The sequence below is a fragment of the Manis pentadactyla genome, chromosome 4 (assembly GCF_030020395.1).
Source record: "Manis pentadactyla isolate mManPen7 chromosome 4, mManPen7.hap1, whole genome shotgun sequence".
Lineage (NCBI taxonomy): Eukaryota > Metazoa > Chordata > Mammalia > Pholidota > Manidae > Manis > Manis pentadactyla.
The window spans coordinates 33,842,312-33,870,163 of record NC_080022.1 but is presented as its reverse complement, the minus strand read 5'-3'; the positions used below and the strand labels follow the sequence as shown (position 1 = coordinate 33,870,163).

The window sequence follows — 27,852 nt, the reverse complement described above, 5'->3', positions numbered from 1 at the left end:
TCTTCCCTCGGTCTCCCACTGTCCTCCTGCTCCCGACCCCTCTCCCCTTTCATTCACACAGGACTTGGGCTTGGGTCTCCCTCCACAGAACTGCCATCCTTGGGTGATAGCCTCCCAGATTACTGCCTCTCGCCCGGGTCCCTCTCGTGAGCTCTAGGCTGCCATCTAGAACTGCTAACTCAACCCCTCCCCCAAGATGTCCCTTGGATGCTTCAAACAAAGGACCTCCTCTAGACCTGTTTCTCACCCTATGCTCTCACCCACTCACCCAGGCCAGCGACTTGGGGTCACATCCTTCCCTATTCCTCAATCACACATCCAATAACAGCCTGCTGGCTTTATCCACTGAAGTCGGTCCAGCGGCCTCCCCTCTCCCTCTGGCACGCCCTCCCTCCCCCTCCACACACCTGCTTCTCACTCAGGTACTGCATGCCATTGGCAGCATCGCTGGCAAAGCGCAGCAGCTGTCGGGAGCTGAGGGTGGAGGCTGTTCCATGTTCCCGGGCAAAAGCTGGGTCTGTTTCCAGGACCCGGCTCTTCCGTAGAAAGTCTAGCAGGTTCCCATAGGGGGCATATTCAATAGCGATATACAAGTAACCTGGGAGGTGGGGAGATACATGGTGGTTGTTTATATAGAGGCAGCCTTGTGGCAACAGGCACCCAGTGGTGGTGACAGGGAGCCTGACATGAAGGAGAACTGGTAGTGATGTTCAGGGAACCTGAAGCTCCCAGCAAGCTACTGATGCGGAAGGGACGGCTGGTGATGGGGGTGTGGAAGAAGGAGTAGGTGATGAGTTAGGGGCCTACCTCGGTTTTCACAGGCCCCCAAGAGGTTGATGATATTGGGATGGTGCCCCAGTTTGCACAGAACTTCCAGCTCTCCCGCAAAGTCACGGTGGTCATTTTCAGAGGCATACTCTGTGGAAGGAATCCAGTATCACTTTTGCCAGAAATAATTCTGGAGAAAGGGCATGGGCTGGTGAGAGCTGGGGTCAGTTGCTGGGGAAAGTCAGGTAGGGCTGGGAACTGTGGGACAAAGGAAGAGGTCAGGGGTCACTTTCAGAGGACCTTTCAGCATCTTGATGGCTGCGTTCATCTTGAGCCCATCCTTCTTGATCATGGCCCGGATGACTTGGCCGAAGTTCCCCTCCCCGATGAGGTCCTCAAAGGTGATGTCCTCCCACTCCAGCACTGGGTAGCTCAGGGGCTCAGGCTGTGGTTTTGGCCGCCGGGTCAGGGTCAAGGTGCCCGAGCTGAACTGCAGGATGGTCTCCTCACCCTTCATAGGATATGGGACAAGTGGGGATACAGTGCACACAACAGACTTGGGGCCAGCAAGAGGCATAAATAGCATACAAAGAGTAGTTAGACAAGTGGACAGAGACCCAGAGAGGCACCTTGGTGGTCAGCCAGGGACAGACATGTAAATAGAGGGCACATTCTGAGACAGAATCATAGGAGATGGAGCCATGGGTGGGCTGTTGAGTGGACAAATACCCAGGGAGAGAAATGCAGAGGCCACAGCCTGGGGATCAGGTGTGTGGGGCTCTGGAAAGACAGGGAGTGGGTGAAGTTGCTAGAAGTCATGATGTGAGTTAATGGAAGGATATTTCTAACATTTAAAACAGAAAGGAATTAGATGAGCTGTAATGAGAAGCAGTGAGATCCCATTATTGTGCTGATTCCACAGCCAGGCCTTTTGGTCACCAGGAATGCTCTAGCAGGCATCCCAGTCTTGGACAATAGACTAGGGTACATTTATTGAGCTACTACATGCCAAATTCTGACTTGCTGGGAGTCACTGGAGAGGTTTTCTCCATAGTACCAGAGTTAAGTGCCATCTACCTCCCTGGCATCCATCCAGAGCTCTAAAACTGCTGGGACCCAAAGATAGAAAGCCCATGACAAGAGGAATATCTACTTCTCACAACTCAGTATGAGCTGGGCCATCTGGGCAGGGCTGACGGCATGAAAAGGAAACAGTTGAACAGGATCAAGAGCAATGCCAATACAAGACCTGAGAGAAGGGAAAGATGGACCTGGTGGTGGGACTCCCTAAGTGAGTTGAAGCCCAGCTGATGAGGACATGGATCACACAGACTCACATGACACATGACAGCTGAAGACACACGTCAGAATGCACACACATGTTCTCGTAGTGGCACTGGGGGCAGGTGCATCCATGCAGAGGTATTCATGCACATGTGGTCTTGGGAGAGCACAACCGGGACACATCCATATACACAGTGGATATGGTGTGCCTGCCAGTGGATGCACATGTACGCTCATATGCAGCACACACATACCCCCTCGCGGTGCACATAGGCTACATCCTGATATATGTTAGGGTACTACGTGAAAGGCCATCTGTATCCCATCGCCCTTCCCCCACCTCAGCAGTGGGCTTTCAGGGTGCTGACCTCAGATGGAGGGCCAACAGAACAAAGAAGCCAATTGAGGCTCTGAAGGGAGCTTTTTAAAGGCACAGCAGAGATAATAGCCATGGACACTAGGCTTTCTATCACAAGGATCAGCCCTTGGGAGAGAGGAGGGCTTTTTTTGAAATGCCAAAGCTTGGCTGTAAATATCAAGGGCCTGGGCCTGGAGGACCAACAGCAGAGTTTGGGTCCTAAGTGACAACAGCGGGGAAGATCTCAGAGGCGGGACAGCGGGTAGCAAGAGATGGGAGGAGGTGACAAGATGAGGTGACACTGGGTCCCTGAGGAGCCGGCTCCCCACCCCCAGCCTCACCCCTATGTGTGGGCCTGTGGGCTGGAGGTGTGTGGGCCCCAGAAGGACAAAAGCTCAGGTAGGTTTACAGGGAGGCCGTGAAGAGTGGAGGCTGGAGCTTCCTTTGTCAAGGAGTGACAGGTGAGGCTGTGGGCCCAGCACAGCTTCAGAGTGGCAGAGACAGGAGTATGAGGGGTACGGTAGGGCAGTTGGTCTGAGGGCCCTGTCAGCATACAGGGAAGCACCACAGAGTTCTTCATCTCCCAAAGGAGGCCCTGGAGTTTGCGGTGATGGAGGTTGGGATGAGGAACTCACAGCCTGTGTGGCCTGTAGGCCAGAGGCCCCAGGAGGCTGAGGGCATCAGCCACAGGTGTGTGCAGTTGGAGGCTGGCCCCCAAGTCAGGGAGGGCCTCCCAGGACAGCCCGCTAGAAGCCCAGGTGTCCTTCTGTGTTATCACTGTGCTGCTGAGCCTTAGATCACTCCTAATGAGAAGGGGAAAAACCCCAATCTGCCCATGGCAGAATACGGACATAACCGAGTTATTTTGCATGGGGAATACTAAATATTTCACCACTAATATAAATGGGCTCATGAGCTGAATTCAGTTCTAAAAAACAAAGAAACAAACCTGTATTTTGTGCCCTTGCAAGTTGCTGAGTGTAGCGACATAAACACACATACATGCACACACACACTTGGGGTGTACAATTACATAGGCAAAAACATATCTACACAGGGTCTGCACACATGTGCCCTCGGGTGGATGCAGGTGACTGACCGATCCTGACTGGTAGGTGAAGGTGCGTCTACGATGCAGGCAGCTTTTGCGGATGCACACCAGGGTTAAGAGGGCAGCCAGGATGGTGAGGCAGGTGGCAGATGCAGAGCCCACCACGGCCAGTATCAGCTGTCGGTCCAGACCCTCTTCAGCTGCCTGGACCTCCTGGACTGGGTCCTCGCTCTGCAGCCCTGCACACAATAGAGGGGCAGATCATGAGGATGCCTGGGTCAGAGAACCCAGAGACCACCAGGGGGTCACACAGAGGGAGAGGTCAGAGATCCCAGTACAAGGGAGGGACCACGGATATCACGCCTATGGCCAATAAATCACAGGAGTGACATGGTTTTCCCAGCATGAGGACAATGGATCATAAGAAGGGAAGAGTCAGGGCTTTCAGTCCTAGGGCTCATGTTGCTTGTTGGGAGGGGCCTAGGATGCTTTAGCTCCCAGGCTGGGGAACACGTGGAGGGACAGCACACTGAGACGGATCCCAGGAGTTCCCATGGGCCCTGCTCTCTCACCATTGCCCAGAGTGGACTCTTCTACCACATTGCTCCAGTCCCCAGGACCCTGGACACTGGCCCGCACACGGAAGAGGTAGCGTGTACTGGCATTGAGGCCACGGACAGTGGTGCTTGTCTCCTCGGGCCTGTCCACGTCCATCCACAGTGGGTCTCCTGAGCCCCCAGCCACCTGCACCTCCACAATGTACTTGGATATAGGTCCTGCTGGAGCCTCTGGACGCTGCCACATCAGCTGGATCTCAGAGTCTGAGAGGGCGTGGGCATGGAGGTGTCGAGGGGCTGGAGGCCCTGGGGAGATGGCGGTGGGAAGGCAGAGCTCAGACAGGACCAAGGTATGTAGCTGGGGAGCTAGACGGACCTGCTGTAACAGATATCCCTCTGTTCCCTGCTCTGTGGACCCCAGAATGGGAGTTACCCCATACCCCACCAACCTCCTCCTTCCCCTCCTGGGCTGAATTCCTCTCCCCATGGCCCCCTTCTCCCCTGAGCTTCTGCTTCCCCTCTTCTCTTATATGCCACATCTTCCTGCTGTCCAGATCTTCCCAGTGTCCTGCGTCCTCTCCATGTCCCCCCATGCCACGTAGCCCCCAAGTCCTATGTCCTTCTGGTGCCCTGTACCCTCCCCACTGCCCTTATGCTCCACATGAACCATGACCTCCCCATGCTCGCCTCCACATGGTCGCCCATATGCTACTGGTGACCCACGTCCCCAGGTATCTGACATCTTCCTTCCCAATCTCATATGCTCCCTGTTGTGTCTGTCTGATATCCTGGGTCCTCCTTGTCCCTACGCTTTCCCGTGTGCCTCCTATGTCCATCCGGTATCCTGTTACCTCCCATGTCCTTTGGGGCTTATGTGTTCCCTGTGTAACCCCCTCATCCCAAGCCCATCACCCCCTTGCTGAGCATACCACTGGGGGGAAGAAGCACATGTGCGGGCGGTGAGGCGGGGCCCAGGAGGGTGCAGTGGTAGAGCCGCACATCCAGCTGGTAATGGGTGCCAGGCGTGAGTCCCATCAGGAGGGCGGTGCGGGCCTGGGGGGATGAGACGTTCTCCCGCCGCTCCTGTCCCCGTGCCCCGTCCCACAGGCGCAGCAGGAAACCATCGCCCACCAGTGGGCCAGGCACCGAGTGTAAGGACCAGCTCACCCGCAACCGGTCAGGGCCCTCCACATGCCAGCCCTCCAGCCATGGCTGCAACAAGGGCTCTGAGGCCGGAGGTCAGGGGTCAGGACTGTCCAGTGGGTCCTTGGGGCCAGATGGGACAGTGATCCCCGGGGATAGGGTGGGACAACCTCCAGCGGGAAAGGCAGGGGCCCCTGGAGTGGACAAGACGTAACAACCCCTGAGTGCACAGGGCAGTGAGCCCTGGGGGACAGGAAGGGATGGCTCTTGGCCTCTCACCAGGACAGTCTGTGGTCATGAGGGAGGGAGGCCCCCAGCCCCCCTCCCCGCCTTCCCCTGGCCGGCTCAGCTGCACACGGACACTGTATTCTGTCTTCGGCCTCAGGTTCATTAATGTCACGTTCTCACTGGGGTCCACTGGAGTGGAGTGTACAGCACACGTCATTCAGTCCCAACCTTCCCCGGAAGTTGCCCTTCTCCCTGGAGCCCTCTCTTCTCCTGTTGCCTTCTCTCTCCCTTTCCATCCTCCCCTTGCACTTGTACTACTATCTGACAGCCCTGACCTGCTGCAGCCCTCTCCCATCCCCAGCTCTCTCTCCACTCACCCACAATGGTAGACCAGGCCCTGGTGCTGTCCTGGGACCGGTAGTGTAGGCGCACAGAGGCAATGGGTCCGTCCCCAGAGAAGGAGACCAGCGGGGATACCACCAGCTGGCGGCTCTGCTTGGCCAGGAGCCGCGGAGCAGTCAGGGCCACAGGGGGCTCTGCCAGGAGACTTGAGGTCAGGCAGGGCCCAGACAGCCCGCCCAGTCCTCAGGAAAATGGGAGGATTCTGCGCTCTGGCCACCAGAGACACTTCTGGGTCTGGATTTGGATCTGGGGCCCCTCTGGGCTGGGAGAGACCAAGTTCAAGAGATGCCCAGAGCGGCCAGGGCTGGGGAGGACAGCATTCTGCCCCTGAGCCACTCAGGGCCCAAGGATCCGGCAACGAGGGCATGAGGGTATCCCTAAAGGTGTTAAGTGAGGCAGTGACTTGGTGAGATGGGGCTTGGGGATAGGCACTCTGCCCATGCGGTATGGGGTGGACAGAGGAGGCTGAACCCCAAGGCAGGGAGAGAAGCTGCTGTCACCTACTCTGCCCTTCCCCCCATCATGTTACTCCTAATAAAAAAAAAGTTAGCCAATAATGAAGCATCGGCTCTGTCCTGGACATGTCACATGCCTGATCTGTCCCCCAGCTACCTTCCAGATAAGGCTCTTACCCCATGTTCTGAGTGAAGAAACTGACACTTGGAGACACTGACTAACTTGCCTGAGGAGACACAGCCGGGGGAGATGCAGCCAAGGCTTGAGCTAGATCTGTCTTACTAGGCACCTAAAATCAGCCAGTTTAACTCCAAAACAGCTTTAGTGTTCTTGCCCGGCTTCCTCCCTCCATGTCACTGCCCCTGTTCTGGTCTTAGCTTTTGTTACCAGATTATTGCATTGAAGCCTTAACTGGTTCCTTTGCCTCCTTCAAACACTGGCCAGACTGATTTTTCTGAGGAGAATGGGTGGATGGATGGATGGGTGGGTGGATGGAGGGAAGGAGGATGAAGGATTGTGAGCTGAGGGTTGGGGAAGGAGGGTGGTGTCAGGCAGAAATGAGTATGTTGTGAGGAGGTGAGATGAAGGTCCAGTTTGGAGCCCTGGGTGCCTATGGCTCAAATGGGGTTAAATGCCCAGGAGGTGGCTGGATGTAAGTGGGCCTCTGAACCATACACCAGGTAACTTCCACAGTGACTTCAGAACTAGACGTCCATTGCATGGAAGGCCCACCAAATGGGTCTGGGGCTCAGGAGAGATGTCCAGGCTTTAGATGTATCTGGGAGTTGCCAGAGAACAGGTGAAATCTTGCATGTAGATGACATTTTAAATAATAGTAACAATAAATGTCAACATATACTGAACACATTTCCAGTGTCAGGCACTGTGCTCAGCACTTAAATGCATCATCTCATTTAACCTTAACAGCAACCCTATCAAGTGAGTGCTGCTATCTTCATTGCAGGGAGAGAAATAAGCTTTGAGGGGCTAAGTAACTGGCTAAGGCTATGGCACTGGGGATTTGTAGCAACAATTCAAAGCCTGGGGAGCGGGAAGAGAAAGGCTGGAGGTGGTGCCCTGTGGAGCCATGGGGATTATTTCCTGGTGGCTGGAGGAGCTACAGAGTAGTGGGAGAGGTGGTGAGCAAGTGGGCAGAGTGAGGAAGAGGAAGGTGAGCAGTCTGGGCTTCTGTGGGGGAGGAGGGGTTGTTGGGGACAGAGGGAAGGAGCCAAGGGGCAGCAGGGGTGTGAATGCCGGCCAGGGCTCATGGTGCTGGAGAAGGTGAAGGGACACCTGGACTGGAGTGGGTGTGCTCCACTCTGAGTAATCCTGGCACTGACCCATTCCCCCCTTACTGCCCAGCCCAGATCTAATTGATGACCCTTCTTTGCCTGGTGCTGGGCTGTGACCTTAGATGCCCCTTTCTTGCCCTTGCTATTATGATGCCCAGTCTGAACAGCATTGGCTGGTGCCCTCTGCTCATTGTCCATCCTCCACGGCCCCAGGACTTCACTGACCTTTGACGTTGACCCTGAAGCGCCGACTGTCTTGGCCACCAGATGTGGACACGCGGCACTCCCAGAGCCCACTGTCCCCGAGGGCCAAGGGGGGCACCTCGAACTCGGCTGTGGTCCTATCTGGCTCCACAATGGCCTTGGTAGACTGGGAGAGATGGAGAGGGGAGGACCACAGAGAATGTGCACCCATGTGGCAGATACACACATATGTCTGTCTGGACTGATGAGGGGACAGGCCTGGTAGCAGCCCCCCAACAATCAGCCTGACCCTATTTAAGCCATTGGGTAGAGCCTGCAGAAAGCCCCGTGAGGACATGGGTTGGAGGGATCAACTGTGAAGTTGGTGGGGTGGGTGCCCTGGGTTAGGGGTCAGGAGGCTGACCAGGAGGACGGTGCCATCTGGCTTGCGGAGCTCCATGCTGCCTCGTACTGGGAAGGGGTTCCCTGCGGCTGCACAATTGATGCGGGGCATCGTCTCTAAGTTGAACTCCAGTTCTGAGGCCACATCCAAGATCTGGGGGATCCGGTCTGGGGAGAGAGGACACTCATCTTGGAGCCCCACAGGGGCAGGCACTGACCACTGTATGCCCCATCATCTTAAATGTACACCTGTTGGCCTGCTGTTCATATTCCCCAAGCTTTGACCTCTTCTAACCACATCTCCAACCTCCCCTCACTCCACTGTTCTGGCACCTAAGCCTGAGTCTACAACCCCTGGTCCTTTGCCCCTGTTCTTACCCAGCCATCTCTCTCTTTTCCTTCATATTCCATCTCAGATCTCACCTCTTCCCAGAAGCCCTCCCTGATCCACTCAGGCAGGTCCGGGGCCTCCTTTGGGGTCCCACCCACTTGGGGCTGCTGCCCATCCCTGTACAGCTAATGTGGGCTGTGTGGTGAGAACTTCTTCCAGACCATGGGGTCCCCAAGGGCAGAACTTGAGCCACAGAAATGCGTTTGGTGAAGGCTGCCCTGTTTTGAGGGATCTCAGAGATGCTTGTGCTCATACCTGACTTCTCACAGTGCATGCCATGCCACCCGGAGGGGCAGACACAGCCGCTGAAGCGGTCACAAGTACCGCCATTCCGGCACTGGCACTGGAGGTGGCAATCGGCCCCAAAATGACCAGGGGCACAGGCTGGAACAGAGGGGGTGTGGTTAGAGGGGTACAGGTCTTCAGCAATGAGGGCAGAGCTGGGGCCTGGGTTACAACAGGCTGGGTGGAGAGGGTGCTGGTCAGGTGAGCAGGCAACTGTGGAGGGGTGTAAGTCAGGGCCAGAGTGAAGGGTCCAGGTCAAGCCTGTAGCCAGCTGCCTGGGTCGGGGACCATGGAGGATAAGTTAGTCCATACCTTCCTGGCACTGGCTTCCTCTCCAGCCAGACCCACAGGAGCAGCCGTAGGGGTCTGGGAGGCAGAAGGTGAGGCCACGACAGCCTGATGTACCTGGGCACTGCTCCTGGCAGCTCTGCCCAAAGCGGCCCTCCCTGCAGGCTAGAAAGAGGGCATATGGACATAGGGGTGTCTGCTGGACCCCGGGTCCAGACCAACTTCACATTCTCACCCTCCAAGCTCCATCCTCCCAGTTGGAGAGTCTTCCTCCAGCCAGGCGTCCTCTCCTGCATAGGTCCTAGCTCCCCCTCCTCCTTACCCTGCTCACAGCGGGTACCCGTGAATCCAGGGGGGCACACACACTCGCCATCCTGGTCATGGCAGACACCTCCATGCAGGCAGCCTGGGCATTCCTTGGCACAGCCTGGTCCCCAGCGTCCTGCTTCACAGCCTGAAGGAATGTGCTTTCAGCAGCTGACCCTCAGCCACCTGACCACTGCTGCTGAGGACTGGGGCTGCCCTGGGGCCCTCAGGAAGCCCACAGAGCTCTCAGCCTCCCACACCTCCCACACCTCCCATCACCTCTGCCCCGGCCTCTAACCCCGCACGATGAGCCGAAAGAAGGCGCTGCCCAGGGGACTAGCTTCCAGGTAGGTGGCACTGTAGATGCCGCTTGATGGTGGCTGCACGTTTGTGAGCTGCAGCAGGAACCATCCATCCTGGGCCTCATGCCAGTCCAAGGTATGGAAGTAGGATCCTGGAAGCATAAACAGGTCAGGGGCCTCAGCACCATGTGACAGCTGGTGTCCCCACCCTCTGCCCACCTCCCCAGGTACCTCAGTGAGCACTTTGCACAATGATCAGACCTGGGGAAGATACCAGCGAGTGTCTGAACCCAAGTCAGAAGCTGGGGAGCATCATTTTCTCACACTCCCCCAACCATCAGTGATCACCAAGTCCTGTTGTGTGCATCTCATCTCCTGAAGCTGTCTGCTTCTCCCCACACCCACTGCCACCACCCAGACCCACCTCTCACAGCCTCCTAAGCAGTCTCTCTCCTCCTGTTCCCTTTCCCATCCATCCTCCACTCGGCAGCCAGTGTGATTTTTCTCCAACACATTCCCCTGTAGCTCCCCTTGCTCACACTCATCCCCAGTCCTCCACCCCTCAGGACGACGCCCAGCAACGCAGCATGTCATCCTCACCCCTCTGGCCAACACTCAGCTCTCCTGCCCCACACCTCTCAGTGCCCAGCCTGCCTCCTAACATTCCTAAATTCAGGCATTACTGGTTTTTCTGCTGGAAACACCATGGTATTGCAGAGCCTTTGCTCTGGTATTCTTGCTTTTGCTCTTATTGATCCTCCTGGAATGTTCTTCCTTCCTTTTGTGTATGGCTATTTCCATTCCCCCATCTGGGCACAGTTTAGGTGTCTACTCTCCCTTCAGGACCTGCAGGCCCTAATATTAGGGTCCCTATCTCTGCCCTAACCCCTTCTTTGCTCAGGACTGAACAGGAACTCTAGGGTGCCCAGGTCCACCTGACTCTGCGCATCTCTCATCAGTAAGGGGCCTGGAGCTCAGCAAGCAAATGTTTTGTGCCCAAGGGAAGGGTCCCTCCCCCCCAGGACCCCAGGGATGCAAGAGGCAGCCAAAGGGCTGTGGGTCGTCTGAGGGCTGGGGCCTCACAGGAAAATGGCTTCCTCCTGTGGGGTGGCCTGGGAGGGCCACGGGTGGGGCAGGCCTAGGCTGAGATCCCCAGGGTCTGCCTAGGCCCTGGCATGTGTCTGGACAGATCTCTGGAAGAGACTAGACTCCCTGTGCTTGTTCTGGGACTTTGTTACCATTTCTCCTCTTCCCCATGGGGACTGCTGCTCCCTGATGCTTGGGTTACGTGGCAGCACTTGCTAACTCCCAGAGGAGTGCTGAAGGTACGGGTTTAGCACGGTGCTGACTTGGAGGAGGCCGCTGACCAGGAGACTGCCGGTCCTCTGAATGGGCTCAGAGGAGGACACAGAGCTGGAGATGGGATGGGTTCATGTGCTTCCTGGGCCAGGACAGATGACAGACCCTGGAGGTTGGCTGAGGTAATAGGTGTATTGGAGTGACAGGTGTGTAAGACGCCAAAACTGGGGGTGCCAAGGGCCAAGGAGGTGTTGGGGTGTCAGACCTATGGGTTTACTTGCCCAACCAGTTCAGATGACCCTCTCACCGTTGCTTTTCCAGATCACATCTGTCTGCTTCACCTTGCGCACACGTGCGGAAAGCACAGCCGTGTCGCCTCTGTTCACTGTGTGTGTGACCTTATCCGGGAGCAGGTGGGCTGCGGGGTGGAGAGAGGGGTCAGAGGTCATGGGCACGCCAGCGCACCCCTCACTCCCGCGTGCAGACTCACCTCCGGGGTTGTTGTGCACGTAGACGACGCGCGTGCGCCGCGGCCCCGCGCCGCCCACGCAGGAGAAGACGCCCACGAGGTCGGAGGGCTGGGAGAAGCCGCGCAGCGAGATCTGATGCGAGCCGTTGCGGGCCAGGTGCGGGGGCTGCCAGGGCCGGGGCGTGCGCACAATGCGGTCGTCCTTCTCCAGCAGCAGGGGAGCGCCCCAGGCGTCCGAGCCCCTGACCGCCCCGGCCTCCCCCGACACGCAGGTCAGAAAGAAACGCTGCGGCTCGGTGAGGCGCAGGTCGGCCAGCAGTGTCAGGTCCCCCGCTGCGCCTGGGGCCGGGACATCAGTCCTCGGATCTGACAGGAGGGTCTCCAGCCTTCACCCCTTTTTACCCCCCCCCACTCCTTTTTTGCACTTTATCAAGGACGTCCACCCCCTCCCTTCCTGTCTCTTTCCCCTTCCTGGTGCATTGGCCCCTTTCCCTCAAGTCTTAAATCCTGAAAGAACAAAAACAAAAACAAAGCCCCTTGTCTGTCTGGCCCTTTCAACCCCTCCCTTCTCCTGCCAGATGGCTTCTCTTTACAGCCCCGCTTTCAGAAAGAATGATCTATGCTCCTGTCTCCGGTTTCTCACTTTTTATTCCCTATCAGTGCCCTTTCCTGGCCTGACTCTAAACTGCTCTGCAAAGGCGAGTGGCACCCCTTGCGCCCCACCATGAGGGTGCAGGCTGGGAGAGCCACAGAGAGCAGAAGAGTCTTGGAGAAACCCCTTCTTGTCACTCCAGACATCTAGATGTGTTTGTTGTGCAAGGATTTAAGGTGGGAGAAGCAGTTCTGCAGCCAGGTGTTTGTGGGCAGAAAGGAAGTGAGCTTCTGGACCAGGCGAACGCCAGAAACAGGGAGGGCAGGCTGGGGCTGACACACACTTAGATAGTCTTGAGGTGGGCCTAGTCTTTGCCTTCCAGAGAGCTGCCCGCCTTGCTGGGGAGGCAGACATGGACATCACTGTCAAATTCAGGGAGCCATGTGGGTCAGCACAAAGGAGGGGCACTAACCCAGCGTGGGGGTGGTAGGGATGGAGAGATGCCTCCTGGGACATAATGCCAGTGGGTCTTAGAGCTGAGCAGGGCACCGTGGGGCCAGGAGAATAGGGATGGGGTGAGGTCGGTGGTAGGAAAGGGCAGTCTAGGCAGAGGAAACAGCCCAAGCAAAGGCATGGAGTGAAAAATACTGTGGTGTGGATGGGGGGATGTCCAAGTTCTGGGTGGCTGGAATACACAGTGTGAGGCAGAGTCCGGAGTCCAGGCCTGACCGTGGAGAGCCCTGTGAGCCTTCTCAGCCCCATGACCCCATGCCCTCCTGAGCCCCTCCTTCTCAATCCCTGCCTGTTAACTGCCAAGTAGCTCGTTAGTTTGAACACCACTTAGCTTATCAATTGATATTCTTGGAAAGCCTACTGTGAGTAAGTGGAGCTAGCATTTGCTGACGGCCTGCTTATGCCCGGCACCTGTTTTCCACCGGATCCTTACACCCTCCAGTGAAGCTCATGTCTTTCCATTTACCGAGGGTAGTAATAATTACTCTGCAGGCTTCCTCCAGCCCACTCATCCACTCCCTTGGCTTTAACTGTCCCCTCTGAGTGGGGCGGCCTCTCAGATCAGACCTGCCTTTCTGTCAGCTTTTCCCAAACCTGCTCCTCTCCAGTGCTGCCTGATTCAGCAGATGGGACTGGCCACCTGAGACACAAACTTTTGAGTCATCGCATCCTCCTGCTGTCATAATAATTAATGTTTATTGGAAGTCAATTATATGCCGGGCATTTTACTGATGTTCTCTTCTTTTATCATCCCGACTATCCTGGGAGGTGGGTTTTATTACCCCAATTTTATAGCCAGTGAATAAAGGTGCAGAGAAGTAACTTGCCCAAGGTCATATAGTTAGTAACTGGCAGAGCCAGGTTGTCTGACTTAAAAGTCCACACCTCTAAGCATGGTACTGGCTGCCCCAGTCAGCCACAGAATTCTGCTAATTCTGTTTCCTCAAAGCCTCTTGACATCATCCCTATCTCCAAGCCTGCCATTGTTTAGCCCTCACCTTTACTTACCTGGACCATCCCAACAGCTACACCCCAACTTCCTCAACTCATCCTCCAAAGTGATCCATCTAAGACCTTGTGACTCCCTGGCCTACAGCCTTCCATGGCTCCCCATTGCCCTCAGGATACAGAGCATGCTCTTGAGCCCCTTGCTGCTCACACTCTGCCCCTCCTGCTGTGTTCTTTCCAGGAACCTTCTGTCCCATGCATTTCCATGCCTCAGAGACTTGCCATCTATTGTTATGGCTGCCTGGAATGAAGACCACCACTTTTAGTGAAGTCTTTCCCTACTCTGAAGCAGAGTAAACTGACTCCTCAGTGTTCCTTTGGAGCTCCATGTCTGTTTAGCCTTACCCCGTGAACTATGTCCCCAACTAGACCATGAATCACTCAAAGCCAGCATTTGTATTCTAATCCTCTTCAGCTACCACTTACTCAGAAACCTTTACCAAGCACCAGGCACTGTCCCAAGCACTCTGTGTAAACTGCCTCATTTAAACCCTCTAACAGCCATAAGAGGTCATCATCATTTAATCTACTGTACAGATTTGGAAGCTGTCTGCCTATTAACTAATGGCACACCTCTTAGCACAGCTCCTGGAATATTGTTGGTGCTTGATAAATGTTTGTCGAATGAATAATTGAGTGACTCCAACACCCTGAAACCCATATGAGCAACCACTGAAAATTTCCTGGGACCTATAGGCCTTGCTGCTCCCAACAGGTCCTGAAATCCAACACAGTCAAGGGTCACACCCCCTTCCCTCCACCGGTCCCAGGCTGCAGTGATTTCTAGTGCCTGCCTGGGTGTTTGAGGCCCTGATCCCACCTTCTAGCTGATCAAGGTGTGGATGAAAGTGATGCCAGTGATGATAGGGTTTCCTGGGGAGAATCAGGGCCTTGAGGGCTGGGTCGGGGTGGCTTGGGGGAGACTTACCAACATGAGAAGCCAGGAAGAGAATGGGGAGCAGCCAGGGGGGCACCAGCCAGACCATGCTCTAGAGTCTGCCCAGGCCAGCCAGGACGAGCTGGGCCCACGGTCAGTTGCCCAGGGTCTGGCTACTCAGCCTGTGCTGGTTGGTGTGTGTTGGTGTTGGAGAGGAAGAGGAAATGAGGTGGCTTGGGAGGGAGGAGTGGCAGGGGAGAGGAGTGGGGAGAACTCCTGCTTCTGGGCCTCTGGGGTCCCCAGTCCAGCCCCTGCAAGGCTGAGGATGGGTGTGGCCTGGAAGGTCTTACTCCGGAATGGAGTTACTTGAGGTGGGGGTTGGGTTGTGGTAAGGACAGACCTGGGGACGACAGGATTGATTTTCCCATCCCGGCTTCCCTCCTTGGTCCTCAGTCTGGCCAGTGCACAGGAGGCAGGAGGCAGGAAAGGGAGGAAGCCAGTGGCTTCCGCCTATTGAGGAGGGATGGGGGGAGGATATTGTTTTGAGGTCTCTCCTCCCCCCATACACACAGTGCAGCCCACGTGATTCCTCATGTATGCACCCCAGGACACAGTTACGTGGTTGTCCTGGAGAGCATTTCATGTATGTAAAATAAGGATCTTTGTGGGCCCGGGGAATGTACACAAAGGAACAAAAGACTCACACTTGGCAAAAAAGAACCTTCGATTCTATCTTGTATATGCAGGGGTGGAAAAGTTTACCCTTCTTCCTTTCTAGGTTCTTTGGATGATCTAATAAATCAACATAAGGCAGATCCACAGGAAAACAAAAGTTTAATAATATGTATACCTCCTCTATACATGGAAATGAAGGGTTTCAGATCAAGTCTCCCCAAGATATGCTACTTTGGCATGATGATCATTGGGAGCTAAAAGCAATAAAAACCCAGCAGATTCAGGAAAAGCTCTCTACCTCCCCTCAGCTGCTTACATTGATGTGGGAAAGGGGACCTGGATCTGCAAGAGCTATTACTAGATATTCCTTTTTACCTAAGAAACTTATCTGCGTAACAGCCACAACTTTTGCTTTCCAAACATCTCTGTCTTGCTGCCAACGGTCCTGGTCCTCCCCTTGGATCCCTGGACCCCTACCCCTTCCTTAGCTCAGGACATTATATAAGCTTCAGTTGTCTGGCTTCCTTTTGGATTTGATATTTAATGGGGCCACCGCAGATAAGTAATTAAACTGGTTTTTCTCCTGTTAATCTGTCTTATGCCAATTTAATTATTAGACTCGCTAAAGGACCTCCAAGGGAAAAAGGGAACATCTTCCCACCTCTTCAGATGGCAACCATGGAGGGACTTTAACTGCCGGACGTTGCTTACTCCAGGACTGAGAGATCTGGAGCTGAGAGATCCCGGGACTTCTGACCAAATATCTGGCAGAAGGTAAGAATTCTTAACTGACTTTCAGACTTCCTGATCTCTGTCTGAAGGATCTGGTGGGACTGAGAGTGGTGAGTCCTTTCCCTTTTCTAAATTTAGATTAGCAGGAGAAAATATGTGTGGAACTAGTACCTTAGGTGTAACGACTTTCAGAAAGATTTGGTAATGAGTACTTTTGTTTTTTATCAATCCTTTTCCTCTCAGAGATGGGCACTGCTTTTCTCGTCTCTGGTGTTTTATCTTTTTGCTCTATGTCCTGAGGACTTGGTTTTGTGACTAGTGAGAATATTCTCTCTGGCCTCTGACAGCTGGAAGGTGCACACACAGGGCATGCATCTTGGTGGCCAAATAGACTGGAGTTCTAAGACACAAAGCCACAAGCAACACCCTCTTGTCCTCCTGTGCCAGCTCTTGGGGAGTTTGTCACAAGGGGTCCCAGTCTATGAGGGGCGCTTGTCCTCTCAACCTTCCTTGTTTGCTAGTGCTGGCAAAGTCCTATTCTAGGAGTACCTGCCTGGTGTCACAGATTACTGGGTCTGGTCTGTGACAGGAGGTGTTCTATGTTCTTGGGAAACTGGAGACACCATTTTCACTAAAGCATTCTTACCACTTTTAACAACAAAGGTCTCTATAATTTTCTTAGCCTATCATTGGGAATGAACGGGGCTGCGTCACCTGTACCCATTCCAGTGACGCCTCTTGCATCCATGTTGAAGAGCTATTTTAAGCATGGAAAGTTACTTCCAGGTCTTTCCACAAAAAGGCTTCCAAAGATATACAGATATTGTGAAAAAATCAGGACATTGGAAGAAAAAATATCCAGCATTTAAGAGAAAGGAAAGTTTAAGAAATAATCTTCCTAGATCCCATCATCCCCAGATGGTTTGTTTACCTGTAGAACAACTCCCCGTCAAATGATGAGGCCAATTGATCCTCAGTTGCACCCTAGAGCCCCCCATTAGACTGAAAATAGATGATCCGGACCTGAATTTCTTGACATTGGTGTGACTTTCTCCACCATCTGCCCAGATGTCTTAGCTCTGCTTGTCACCTTTATTCTGTTCAAGCTGTTGGCATCTCTGGGTGGCCTTGTTCACAGCCCATGTCTCAGCCCACCCTAGTGTTCTTAGGCCTTCTGAATACCCATTCTGCCTTTCTAGTGTCCAGCTCCTCACCAGTAAACCTTTTTGGTTGAGATTTGTTATGTGAATTTAATGTCACTATAAAATGTAATGAGAAAGGCATTTTTATTTCCTTGTCCTTAGACCAAACCCCAAATTTCCTACTTTCCTTACTGGAAACTTGATTTCAATTCTTCTGAAGAGGATAAATCTTCAAAAGGTGTCCCAGTTAGTCTCTGGGCTGCACGTGCTAATGCAGCTGGGTTGTTACTGAGTGCAGAGCCTGTGTGCATTACTTGGAAGTAAACTGTTTCCATCAGCCCAGTACCCTCTTGCTGAGATGCCAAGGGAGGAATTTAACCTCTAATAGACTCTTTTGCAGCAGAGTGTACTTGTCTTTACTTCCTCATCCTGTAACACTCCAATCTTGCCAGTAAAAAAAGAAGGGAAATTTGACTCAGATGGGAACCAAATCTGTTGATTTGTGTAAGACCTAAAAGCCACAAACTCTTTTGTAACTGCCTGCCACCCTGTGGTCTGGCTATTGTTCTTACTTTAGTTACTGCTGATGTGGTCTGGTTTACAGTAACTGACCTCTGCTCAGCTTTCTTTTCAATCCTCACAATTTCATTTTGCATTTATATTCAGAGGGAGATATGGACTCACACACCTCAAGGATTTCATGAGTCTCCCTCAATATTTTCCCAAGTTCTTAAAGCTGACCTGGATTCTGTAGCCTTTACCTAACACTCCACTCTTGCTCACTATGTGTATGACCTTTTACTTTGTAATTGAACAAAGCAGGGAGCTCTTGCAGATGGCCTTGTTCTCCTAAAGGCAGTAGCTGATCAAGACCATGAAGCCTCCGGATCTGAACTTCAGTGGGTGCGAACAACTGTTACTTAGGACATGAGATATCTCAGGGCATTTGAAAGCTTACCCTTGAGTCAATTCCATTCATCCCTCTACCCAAAATGAGAAAAGGTATATAACTTTCTAGGGGCAGCTGGCTACTGCCGCCAGTGGATTCCTAATTTTGCTGCCCTTGCTAAACCTCTGGATGCCTCTCTCCCAAATACCACCCAGCACCCATTTCCTGGCCTTCCACACATTAACTTCCTTTGAAACCTTAAAATTGACATTGTCTGCACCCTCAGCTCTTGGTTTACCTAATTTTGAAAAAAAGCTTTTCATTTATACTGCTGTGAAAATAATGGCATTGCTTCAGGCACTCTAGGACAGCCTTTTGCCTCTCAGATATGCCTTATAGCATATTTCTTGTGCCAGTTAGACCCTGTGGCATCAGGTATGACCCCATGCTTCCCTGAAGTAATTGCAGCCCCCATCTTGATTGACAAAGCCAGTGATCTTACATTAGGTCCCCCATTCACCTGTACATTCCCCACACTCTCTCTCCCCTCTTTCAAGGACATAAGACACAGCACCTCTCTACATGGTGACAGACCACCTACGCAGAGAGTCTTTTCACTAACCCTTACATCATGGTAACATCACTGTAACACTTTAAATCCAGCTACTTTACTACCCCTCCAGAATGATGGGCTGCCCCACTTCATTCCATATGATTGCCTTTGTGAAAATTAATAAAAGGAAACATCGTTTAAAATGGAGTCAGGAGGCCAGAAGGGGGAGCTCTCATGTCTTACCACTCATCCTCAAATGCTGACACACCAACAGCAAGAGACATACCTTGCGTTCCCAAGAAGAAATCTACTTTACTATCCTGGCAGGATGAAGGAAGGTTTTCTTCTCCCCAAGCAACAGCGCAACCAATGAGAGACTGTCACAACTCAGCCAATGAAAAGCCACTATACTTCAAATTTCTGACCAAATTATTTCCCAACGTACCACTTGTAAATCTCACCAAATTTCTGAAGAAATCAGTATACCTTGGAAAGTCCTCCTAGGCCCCTAGTGCCCTTGTGGCACTCCAAATGGGTTTTGTAGATTTGCCCCTAGCTTTACGGTATTCTTACTGTGTGGTTATTGTCTGTGTACTTGGTGGATGAATTGAATGCTATTCAACTAGAAGAACTGATGCCACAGCAGTAGAGGAATTAATAAAAATTATCCCTTGTTTTGGTATTCCTTTATGGATTGAATCAGAGCAAGGAACTCATTTTACAGCAGAGATAAAATGCTTGCAGAACTCTGAGGTACTCATTAAAATTTCACACCCATATCATCCTCAGTCATCAGGGCAAGTGGAACATAAAAATCTAAACATAAAAAAGGACTTTAGGAATACTTTTTAAAGAAATTGGACTTAAAAGGCCAGAAGCATTACCTTTAGCCCTTATAAGTTCTGGAATACTCCAAATAGGAGACATGGACTGACCTCTTTTGAAATGGGGTTTGGCCCTCCAGTGCCTACTGGGATCTCTAAACCTTTCATTCTTGGGTTGAGTGAGCATGATGGGAACCTAAGTGAACAGTGTGATGCTCCACTAGCTACAAGGAATAATTGTATTCTTGAAGTTTATCACCCACAGGTAAAAGAGGCTTGGTCTCCACTGATTGATAAGCTTTGCCACCTCGTGCAACCAGGATAGTAGGTGTACATCAAGGTGTATAGAGGAAAGCACACACTGTCATCTCACTGGGAAGGACCTCATGATGTACTGCTGGCCACCTACACCACCAGCAAAATAAAAGAAAAAAATCTTCCTGGCTTCATGCCAGTCATGCCTGAACAGACACAGATCATTGTTTTCGAGATAATTGGGAGACAATCCCTACAGGTGACCTTAAAATAAGGATTTCCCGAGCCAATACCCAGGCCCCAGAAGTAGATGGCATTATGAAGTCATCAGCTTTTCCCAGGGTCATGGATCATGAGGCTTTGCTTCCACCTTTCACCCCCCCCACCCCCCCGCCACCTTTTAAAAACTTCCTGCACACACACACACACACACACACACACACATGCATAAAACAAAGAAACAAAACCTTCCTATTAAAAAACATCCTTTCCTACTTTCATTGGTCATCTGTTAGAAGGCTAACTAGAGAGTGCTTGTCTCTACCTACCCCACTTCCCCCTCCCTGAGACTCTACTATGGGCTTTCTGCCAACCTATGTCTTGCTCTTATTAACATTTACCCACTTACGCCACTTATGCCAGTTTTCTAAATCTTGGCCACATTAACTAATCATTCTGATTGTTGGTCATGTCAATGCTTAGATAGCACAAAAGGACCGGAACCAGTCTTCGTTACCACTGATGGGAGCACCTGGTGGGCTAAATTTGGAAGATGGGTGAACGACAGGTATGGTATCCATACCAGAAAAATGTCATTCTGCCTTTCCTTCTGGTGAGATTTTTGGCACCAGAAAAACCTGTATGGAAGCTCAAGGACTATCCCTTGCCCAGTTAAAGACAGTAGGTGGAATTTTCCCCTTCACATTGAAAACAAGCATGACACTGGGCCTTTCCTGGGTGGACATACTAGAATAATATTGCAATCTAATTCTGTGGTTTGATTCCACTGGTAGCATTTTATTAAGGAGGCTGTAAGTGACTCTGGCACTACCTTTCATGGCACAAACATCTGCCAAATTTCAAATGTTTTGGGTGGTTCACAGGCCACCCTTGTATGACCGGGTGTCTCAGCTGCTCCCGTAATTAAGCTGTCCAATACTGTAAACTCTATGTGCATAGACCAAAACTCTGGACTAACTTGGTCTGGTGACAAAACCAAGATTTATAGCTGCCACAGCCTGACTACAGGCCTTCTGTATCAGAAATGTGCAACCTGTTCTGTTCTTACAGATTGATGCGAGCACATGGAAAGTGGAAAGTATGTAAATTCTAACACTACATTGACAAGTCATGGAGTGTCCCAGGCCCAGGGCATTACAGATTCCACTTTGGCATTGCATGTGAACCATGCTAGTCTTTTAATTTTATGTGGTGCCAAGATATATAGAGGGTTCCCACCAGAATGGTCAGATGACGTAGACTCAGATACCTGGCTCCTTCTGTCACCAGATATTCCTCCTTAAATGCCACTGAAATGCCAAACTTAAGTTCCTTTGTTCATAAGGTTATGCCACATAAATGTATTAGGAGTCAGGAAATCTGCTTGTGTATCACCACTGCAAGCTCTTTGCAATGTTGGGGACCCTATTCCCATACTTTGGAACTTATGAACTGGAAAAGACAATTTAAAATCTCTCCTTGGTGGTGGAACCCACTGTGCCATCCCACTCTGCAAACTCTGAAGATACTCCAGTTAGAAGTTAACAGTTTAGTCTCTGTAGAACTCCAAAATCAATGCGCTCTAGACACACTGCCTGCTCAACAAGGAGGAGCTTGTGCAATCATTGGTGGAAAAATGCTGTCTCTATGTAAATCAAACAGGACAAATAGAATCTTTTATATCTATTAAAAGAAATGATTAACATTCTCCATCAGATAAATGATGCCCAGCCATTTTATTGGGCTGGTCTATTAACAGGATTGGGAGACTGGTTTAACAGGTTATGGGGTAATGTGGTTCCAGTTGTTCTTTTCGGTGTGTTCATCCTCACTCTAATCTATGTCCTTTCCTCCCTTTGCAGATCTCTAACCTGTCAGCTGCTAATCTGATTCTTGTCTCCACTGCCACCGGCTCAGCTTTTAATATGTGAAACTTCCAAGGAAGTTTCAGAAAATGAAACTGAAGGGGTTCAGAACAAGTCTCCCCAAAATATGCCACTTTGGCATGAAGACTGTTTTGAGCTAAAAGCAATAAAAATCCATCTGATTCAGGAAAAGCTCTTTACCTCCCCCCCTTAGCTGCCTACATTTGACATGGGAAAGGGGGCATGGACCTGCAAGAGCTATTACCAGAGATTTCTTTTTACCTAAGAGTCTTATCTGCATAACAGGGCAACCTTTGCTTTCCAAACATCTCCTCTGCCTTCCTGCCAACAACCCTCCTCCCCTTGGATCCCTGGACCCCTACCCCTTCCTTAGCTCAGGACATTGTATGAGCTTCAGTTGTCTTGCTTCCCTTTGGACTTGATATTTAATGGGGCCTCTACAGATAAGTAATTAACTTTGTTTTTCTCCTTTTAATCTGTCTTATGTCAGTTTAATTATTAGACCAGCTAAGAGACCTCCAAAGGAAGAAGGGACTATTTTTCTTCCCCTACAGGAAAGACACAGGAAAACTGAGTAACTCTCCGAAATGACTGAAGCCATCACCTTAATATTCAGCTAAAGACAAAAGATGATGCTGGGGATGAGGTGTTATGAGAGGTCACCAGGAAAAGCACATACACAAGGGTAAGGCTGATATGCAGATTTAAGTCCCTGCCTTCTTCACTGATAAGAGCTTCTAGTGATTGAGCCCGCTCCTCCTGGTAGAGCAAGGGAGACGCCCTTACAAACGGAGATTTCCCTTATTAATATAAATGTCTCTTAGAAAAGGGTAATTTCTCAGTTTTCAGAATTTCATCTTTGTCTGTTGCATTAAAAAAAATAGTCAATATGCCAAAGAGATATTTTGGGGTGGTGTATTCTGCTCCCATCATGGGAAAACTGAGGCCTGCCGTGCTGAGGACACTTTGAAGTTGCAGCAAGGCTGGGACCTGAACCTCTGAAGTAATTACTCCTGGAAGACACACATTAAACAGACCCAGGGGAGCAGCAGGAAGTGAGTCTCTTGCATTTGTAGCCCTTAGCTTAAGCCCCTACAGAGACTTTAGCTCATTGTCTACTTGAGGTCATTTGTTTTGCAGTAAACCCATGCCCGTCCCTCGGTCCTGGGCAACAGAAGACTGCGCAGGGAGTGGACTCACTCCTGAGGGGGCTGACACCAACCTGGGGGCGGTCCCAGGCTCTTGGCAAAGCCTTCAAGGTTTCAAAGATCCCAGGACCTGCCCCCGCTGTGTGTTCTCATCTCCTGCTGTCCTGGCACCACTGCTCCCCAGGCCCCACCACTGACAGCTCCCAGGGCGGACCCAGATGTGCAGGTGAGGACTGTCTGCCAGCAGCTCTGTCCTTGCAGGGAGCAGATGGAGAAGTTTGAGAGCCATCAGGTGGCCAGGGAAATCTGTGGCCACTCTGACCTGGAATGGTGTGGTTGGGGTGGGCATGAGACCTGGTGCCAGTTTGGGTGACTTGGGTTTGAGAGTCCAAGCCATCCCTTTGGAGCTGGGACAGCTTAAAGTTTGTTCCTGGGTGAGGGCTGGACTTTCTGCTGGACCCACCATGCTCCAGTTCACTGTCCTGGGGCTGCAGGGCCCATGCAGCCTGGTTGAGCTGGTTTAGGCCTGGGGCTCTTCTGAAAATCCCAGAAAAGGCCCAGGAGAGACTTGGAAAAGGAAAAGGATCTGGCCCTCCACCCTACTGACCCATTAGACACCCCGTTCCTAGATGTGAGGCTGCGAAGTGCTTCTCTGAAGAAGCCCCAGGTGGGAGTGGGGCAGCTGACGCCTTTGTTTCCCTCTCCCCTAGTGGCAGGATCTCTGAGTCCCAGCATCTCTGAGTCCCAGCATGAAAAGGTTGCTGGGAAATGCTGGGGCCTTTGGCAGGGTTGTAGGCAGAGCACACGTCTGTGGAGCTTTGCTCTCCATTCTAGGAAAACTTGGTGGGCCTGATGTCATTTTGCAAATGTATGGAGAGTCCTTGGGCAGCATCTATTCTTCTAGAAAATGACGCAGATGCCGGCACAAGTGTGCTCTGAATGGAAAAGTCTGAGACTGTGGCACCATGGCACCTGAAGACTCCAGGCCTGTCTGCCCTCCCTACTTCCCACAGGGAAACAAAACTCACTAGGAACAATCTGTTGACGAATACAATGCAGAACTCTCACAGTTTGTATATGAGGGTTATATTTGCATTAGAAAACTATGTCTTAGAAGTGTAAAAGTATATTTTTACATGTGCTAAGATTATATTGCAAGTAATTTAAATAGTTCCTGTTTACAAACAGCATGTCACAAATGAAATAGGTTATGTAAACATCTGCTGTTGCAATATTATACCATTATGCATATGTAATGTCTCAGTCACTGGAAAGTGATAGGCCAAAAACATGTAAATATGTGGTTCTACACATGGTGAGGTCAATCCTCAAACCCAAAACAAACTAAATTGATAGTGATAGTGCTCAGCTAAAGATAATTTTTATTTTATTTTATTTATTTTGGTATCATTAATGTACAATTACATGAGCAACATTATGGTTACTAGACTCCCCCATTATCAAGTCCCCACCACATACCCCATTACAGTCACTGTCCATCAGCATAGTAAGATGCTATAGAGTCACTACTTGTCTTCTCTGTGCTATACTGCCTTCCCCGTGCCCCACCCCCCTACATTATGTGTGCTAATCGTAATGCCCTTTTTTCCCCCTTATCCCTCCCTTTCCACCCATCCTCCCCCATCCCTTTCCCTTTGGAAACTCTTAGTCCGTTTTTGGGTTCTGTGAGTCTGCTGCTGTTTTGTTCCTTCAGTTTTTCCTTTGTTCTTATACTCCACATATGAGTGAAATCATTTGGTACTTGTCTTTCTCTGCCTGGCTTATTTCACTGAGCATAATACCCTCTAGCTCCATCCATGTTGTTGCAAATGGTAGGATTTGTTTTCTTCTTATGGCTGAATAATATTCCATTGTGTATATGTACTGCATCTTCTTTATCCATTCATCTACTGATGGACACTTAGGTTGCTTCCATATCTTGGCTATTGTAAATAATGTGGCAATAAAGGTAGGGAGGCACATATCTTTCCATATCAGAGATTTTTTTAAGAACCTTGATACTGCTTTCCATAGTGGCTGCACCAATTTACATTCCCACTGACAGGTAGGAGGTTCCCCTTTTCTCCACATTCTCACCAACACTTGTTATTTTGTCTTTTTCGGATGGTGGCCATTCTGACTGGTATGAGGTGATTCCTCACTGTGGTTTTGATTTGCATTTCCCTGATGATTAGCAAAGTGGGGCATATTTTTATGTGCCTGTTGGTCATCTGTATGTCTTCTTGGGAGAAATGTCTATTCAGGTCCTCTGCCCATATTTTAATTGGGTTGTTTTTCTGATATTGTCCTATGAGTTCTTGATGTATTTTGCACGTTAACCCCTTATTGGATATATAATTTATGAATATTCTCCCATACTGTAGGTTGCTTTTTTGTTCTGTTGATGGTTTCCTTTGCTATACAGCTGCTATTTAGTTTGATGTAGTCCCACTTGTTTATTTTTGCTTTTGTTTCTCATCCACATGGCTTCTTAAACTGTTCCAAGGGTTTTAGGTTGCATGTAAATATTTGTGGAAACATTTGACAGGCTGTTTTGCAAATGCCCATGAATTCTATTTAATTTTTAATGTAGACAAGGCCCGCAGTCCTCTTGCATAAATGGTGGTGAATTGAGACGCATTTGGATGAAACTGTTATGCAATCACGCACACACAAAAAACTGCTAGTGAAATTTAAGGCTGGGTCAACAGAGGGGGCAGAAAATTAATGTCTCCAATTTGCCCTTCAAAGGCCATCTGAATAAGAGTGTCAAATTGGTCCTCTTGGAATAACAGAGGCTCCTCCCAAGGTAACCTGCCAGACTGGGGTGGATTATCTGGATGTCCGTGCAATTATTTTTCAAAATAAACAGAGTGAGAGTTCCATCTTTGTTTCTTGGATTCCAGTTAAGCTTTTATACAGAAACTGTATAAACTCAGTATGTGAAGTTGAATGCTGCTTTGTTTTCTGCAGTGATTTTAAAGAAAGTAGTTCCAATGTGCTTCCTCACCCCCCACCCCATTACATTCCTGTGTTCTCCTGAAGCACACCCTTGTGTCTTGGCTCCTAGAATATTTTGAAAAGTATTTAAGATATTTCTTTGTTATGTGCACCCCCAAATGCTGTTGTCTTTATATATTCTGTAAGTGCTTTAACTCTCTCTACGGGTTGTCACAATTGCTTTTGGAAGAACGAAGTAAAATGTTGCCTAAACATTATGAAATTTTCTTTTGGTTGAATTGTCCTGACAATTCTTAAGTCCTGTCTTTGCCCAAAATGGATTTCACCAATAAATTATTCTTTAGGTTGATGAGCAAAGAAAAAGAAGAGAAAGAAAATATTTAAGAAAAAAAATTTTTAGGGTTAATATTAACAATGGTACTTTCACTTAACTTCAGCAGCAACGAAAGCCATACTGTCAGGTCAAAAACAGTTTTTGCTGTTCTTCCGGGGAAATGACTCTACAGTGAGAGGAAGTTTCTCAGCAAATGCTCTTGGAATGTGGGGCTGAGGCTGTGTTCCTGAAGTCAGCGAGCAAGTGATCACACGTGTGTGTTTTCACTCTGGGCTGAAAAGATGCACCAGGTGTTTGCGACAAGCTGTGATGAGGACCGTAGATTACTTGGAATCCATTGTATTCTTTTTCCCTGTTGGAAAAATAAAGCTGCTGAAAACAGGCCCTTATTTAAAGGAGGCCCCAATTTATCCACCAAGGTTCTGAATGAAGTCCCTTTTATACAAACTGCTTGACAAAGGCCATTTGGCCCCGAGGAACGCTGTGGGGCCAGAAGCTGGAATCAATACTCCACAGAGGGTTCAGACAGTTCAAAGCTCAGGACCTACTTAAAGAATAACAGGCTTTTACTGATCTTGGCCAGATGCTACTTACCCAGTAATGCAAGCAGAGGTCTCATGTAGAACACCAACAGACCTCACAATGACTAACAGCTGTGGGACATTAACAGGTGCCAGGAAGAGGGGCTGATGCCTCCTCATGGGCTCTGCCTGTTGAGCCAGGTTTCATTATTATCATCCCATTTTACAGGTGAAGAAACCCATGTTTCTTAACGTGGGTTCAGTGGGAGAGCTCAGCTCTGACCCCAGCCAGTTTGATCCACAGCCAGTGAGTTGAACTCTGCATCAGGCCTGCTGGACTGTTCCACCTGGACAGCCAGCAGTTCAGGTCTCTGCCCACATTCACAGGGAGGCTGCAGCTGTCTTTACGCATCATCCCCCAAACTCTCTTTTAAAAATGATTTAAGAAAGCCAACCCTTAAGTGTTCAGAAAGCATTAGAGGTTTTATTCTGGAAAAATAACGGGTTCAACTCTGTGCTGGGTTATGATTGAGTGGGGCACTTTAACAGGCAAGGGTGGACCAGCAGGGGTGGGCAGGCAGGACTTTCCAGGGTGTCTTGGGTCTGAGGTACAGTAGGTCCTTGCTTCACCTCAGGTCACTCTGAAATCCTAGAACCAATAGCGCACCACGCAGATGACTCCTTGCCCTTCTGCCTCGAAGGACAGCACGCCTACTTGGAATACAATGCACATTTTATGAGAGGAAGCTGCCAGCCCACGCCTCAGCCACACATCCTTGCAAGATCCACAGCCTGGGTGAGCCCTGGGGATTGCTTCCTGGTTGTTCAATCTCACTTAAATCATTGTATGAGTATAAGAGGTTGTGACAGCGCCAAGTACATTGGGTCCTCTGACTCATTTGTGGGGACACGGGGATGATAAGGAAACCTGTGCAGGCAGTGCCCCAGCTCCCATCTTCTTCACCCCTTTTTCCTGTAGGCACCTTGGTGCTTTGCTGGCTCCTCCCTTGTTCCCCACCCCGCCCCCAGGAAGGGACACCTGTGCAAGTGCACTGAGGGGTGGGCTCCCTGCTCCCATGGGGAGAGACGTCTCCTTCCCAGCTCAAGTGGCACCTGTCACCACAGGCTCTCCATGCAGGAACTGGAGCAACCCTCCAGGGGCCTCAGCTGAGCACCGACTTTCCTCCTTTCCCCTTTCTCATCAGACCCCCATGAGAAAGTAAGAATGTGGGGGAGGCAGTTATTCCCATTGCAAGGGA

General features: G+C 50.6%; 1 protein-coding gene and 1 long non-coding RNA gene across 5 annotated transcripts in view; one reads left to right on the top strand and one right to left on the bottom strand.

Moving 5' to 3' along the window:
• Positions 1-14,666, bottom strand: part of TIE1 (tyrosine kinase with immunoglobulin like and EGF like domains 1) — an 18,498-nt gene extending 3,832 nt beyond the window's left edge. Inside the window, exons 1-17 of one of the 2 annotated variants that reach the window (XM_036892879.2) lie at positions 14,506-14,666; positions 11,486-11,803; positions 11,303-11,413; positions 9,693-9,848; positions 9,411-9,542; positions 9,113-9,253; positions 8,771-8,899; positions 8,147-8,292; positions 7,765-7,909; positions 5,767-5,925; positions 5,441-5,578; positions 4,948-5,244; positions 4,034-4,324; positions 3,510-3,700; positions 1,069-1,279; positions 808-918; positions 408-598 (exon numbers count right to left, since the gene is read on the bottom strand). In XM_036892879.2, the coding sequence (XP_036748774.2) occupies positions 408-598; positions 808-918; positions 1,069-1,279; positions 3,510-3,700; positions 4,034-4,324; positions 4,948-5,244; positions 5,441-5,578; positions 5,767-5,925; positions 7,765-7,909; positions 8,147-8,292; positions 8,771-8,899; positions 9,113-9,253; positions 9,411-9,542; positions 9,693-9,848; positions 11,303-11,413; positions 11,486-11,803; positions 14,506-14,563 (2,925 nt within the window). In that variant the 5' untranslated portion in view covers positions 14,564-14,666. The remainder of the gene's footprint in view (positions 1-407; positions 599-807; positions 919-1,068; positions 1,280-3,509; positions 3,701-4,033; positions 4,325-4,947; positions 5,245-5,440; positions 5,579-5,766; positions 5,926-7,764; positions 7,910-8,146; positions 8,293-8,770; positions 8,900-9,112; positions 9,254-9,410; positions 9,543-9,692; positions 9,849-11,302; positions 11,414-11,485; positions 11,804-14,505) is intronic. The other variant, XM_036892880.2, reaches the window with a different exon arrangement.
• On the top strand, positions 11,530-27,852 carry LOC130683338 (uncharacterized). Of its 3 annotated transcripts, none has more exons than XR_008996984.1 (5): positions 11,530-11,621; positions 15,747-15,903; positions 20,227-20,311; positions 21,606-22,684; positions 27,229-27,852. It is a non-coding gene; the product is annotated as an uncharacterized LOC130683338 (long non-coding RNA). The 3 variants fall into 3 exon arrangements; XR_008996983.1 differs by having other exon boundaries at positions 20,227-20,424; XR_008996985.1 differs by lacking the exon at positions 27,229-27,852 and adding an exon at positions 22,770-23,506 and having other exon boundaries at positions 20,227-20,424.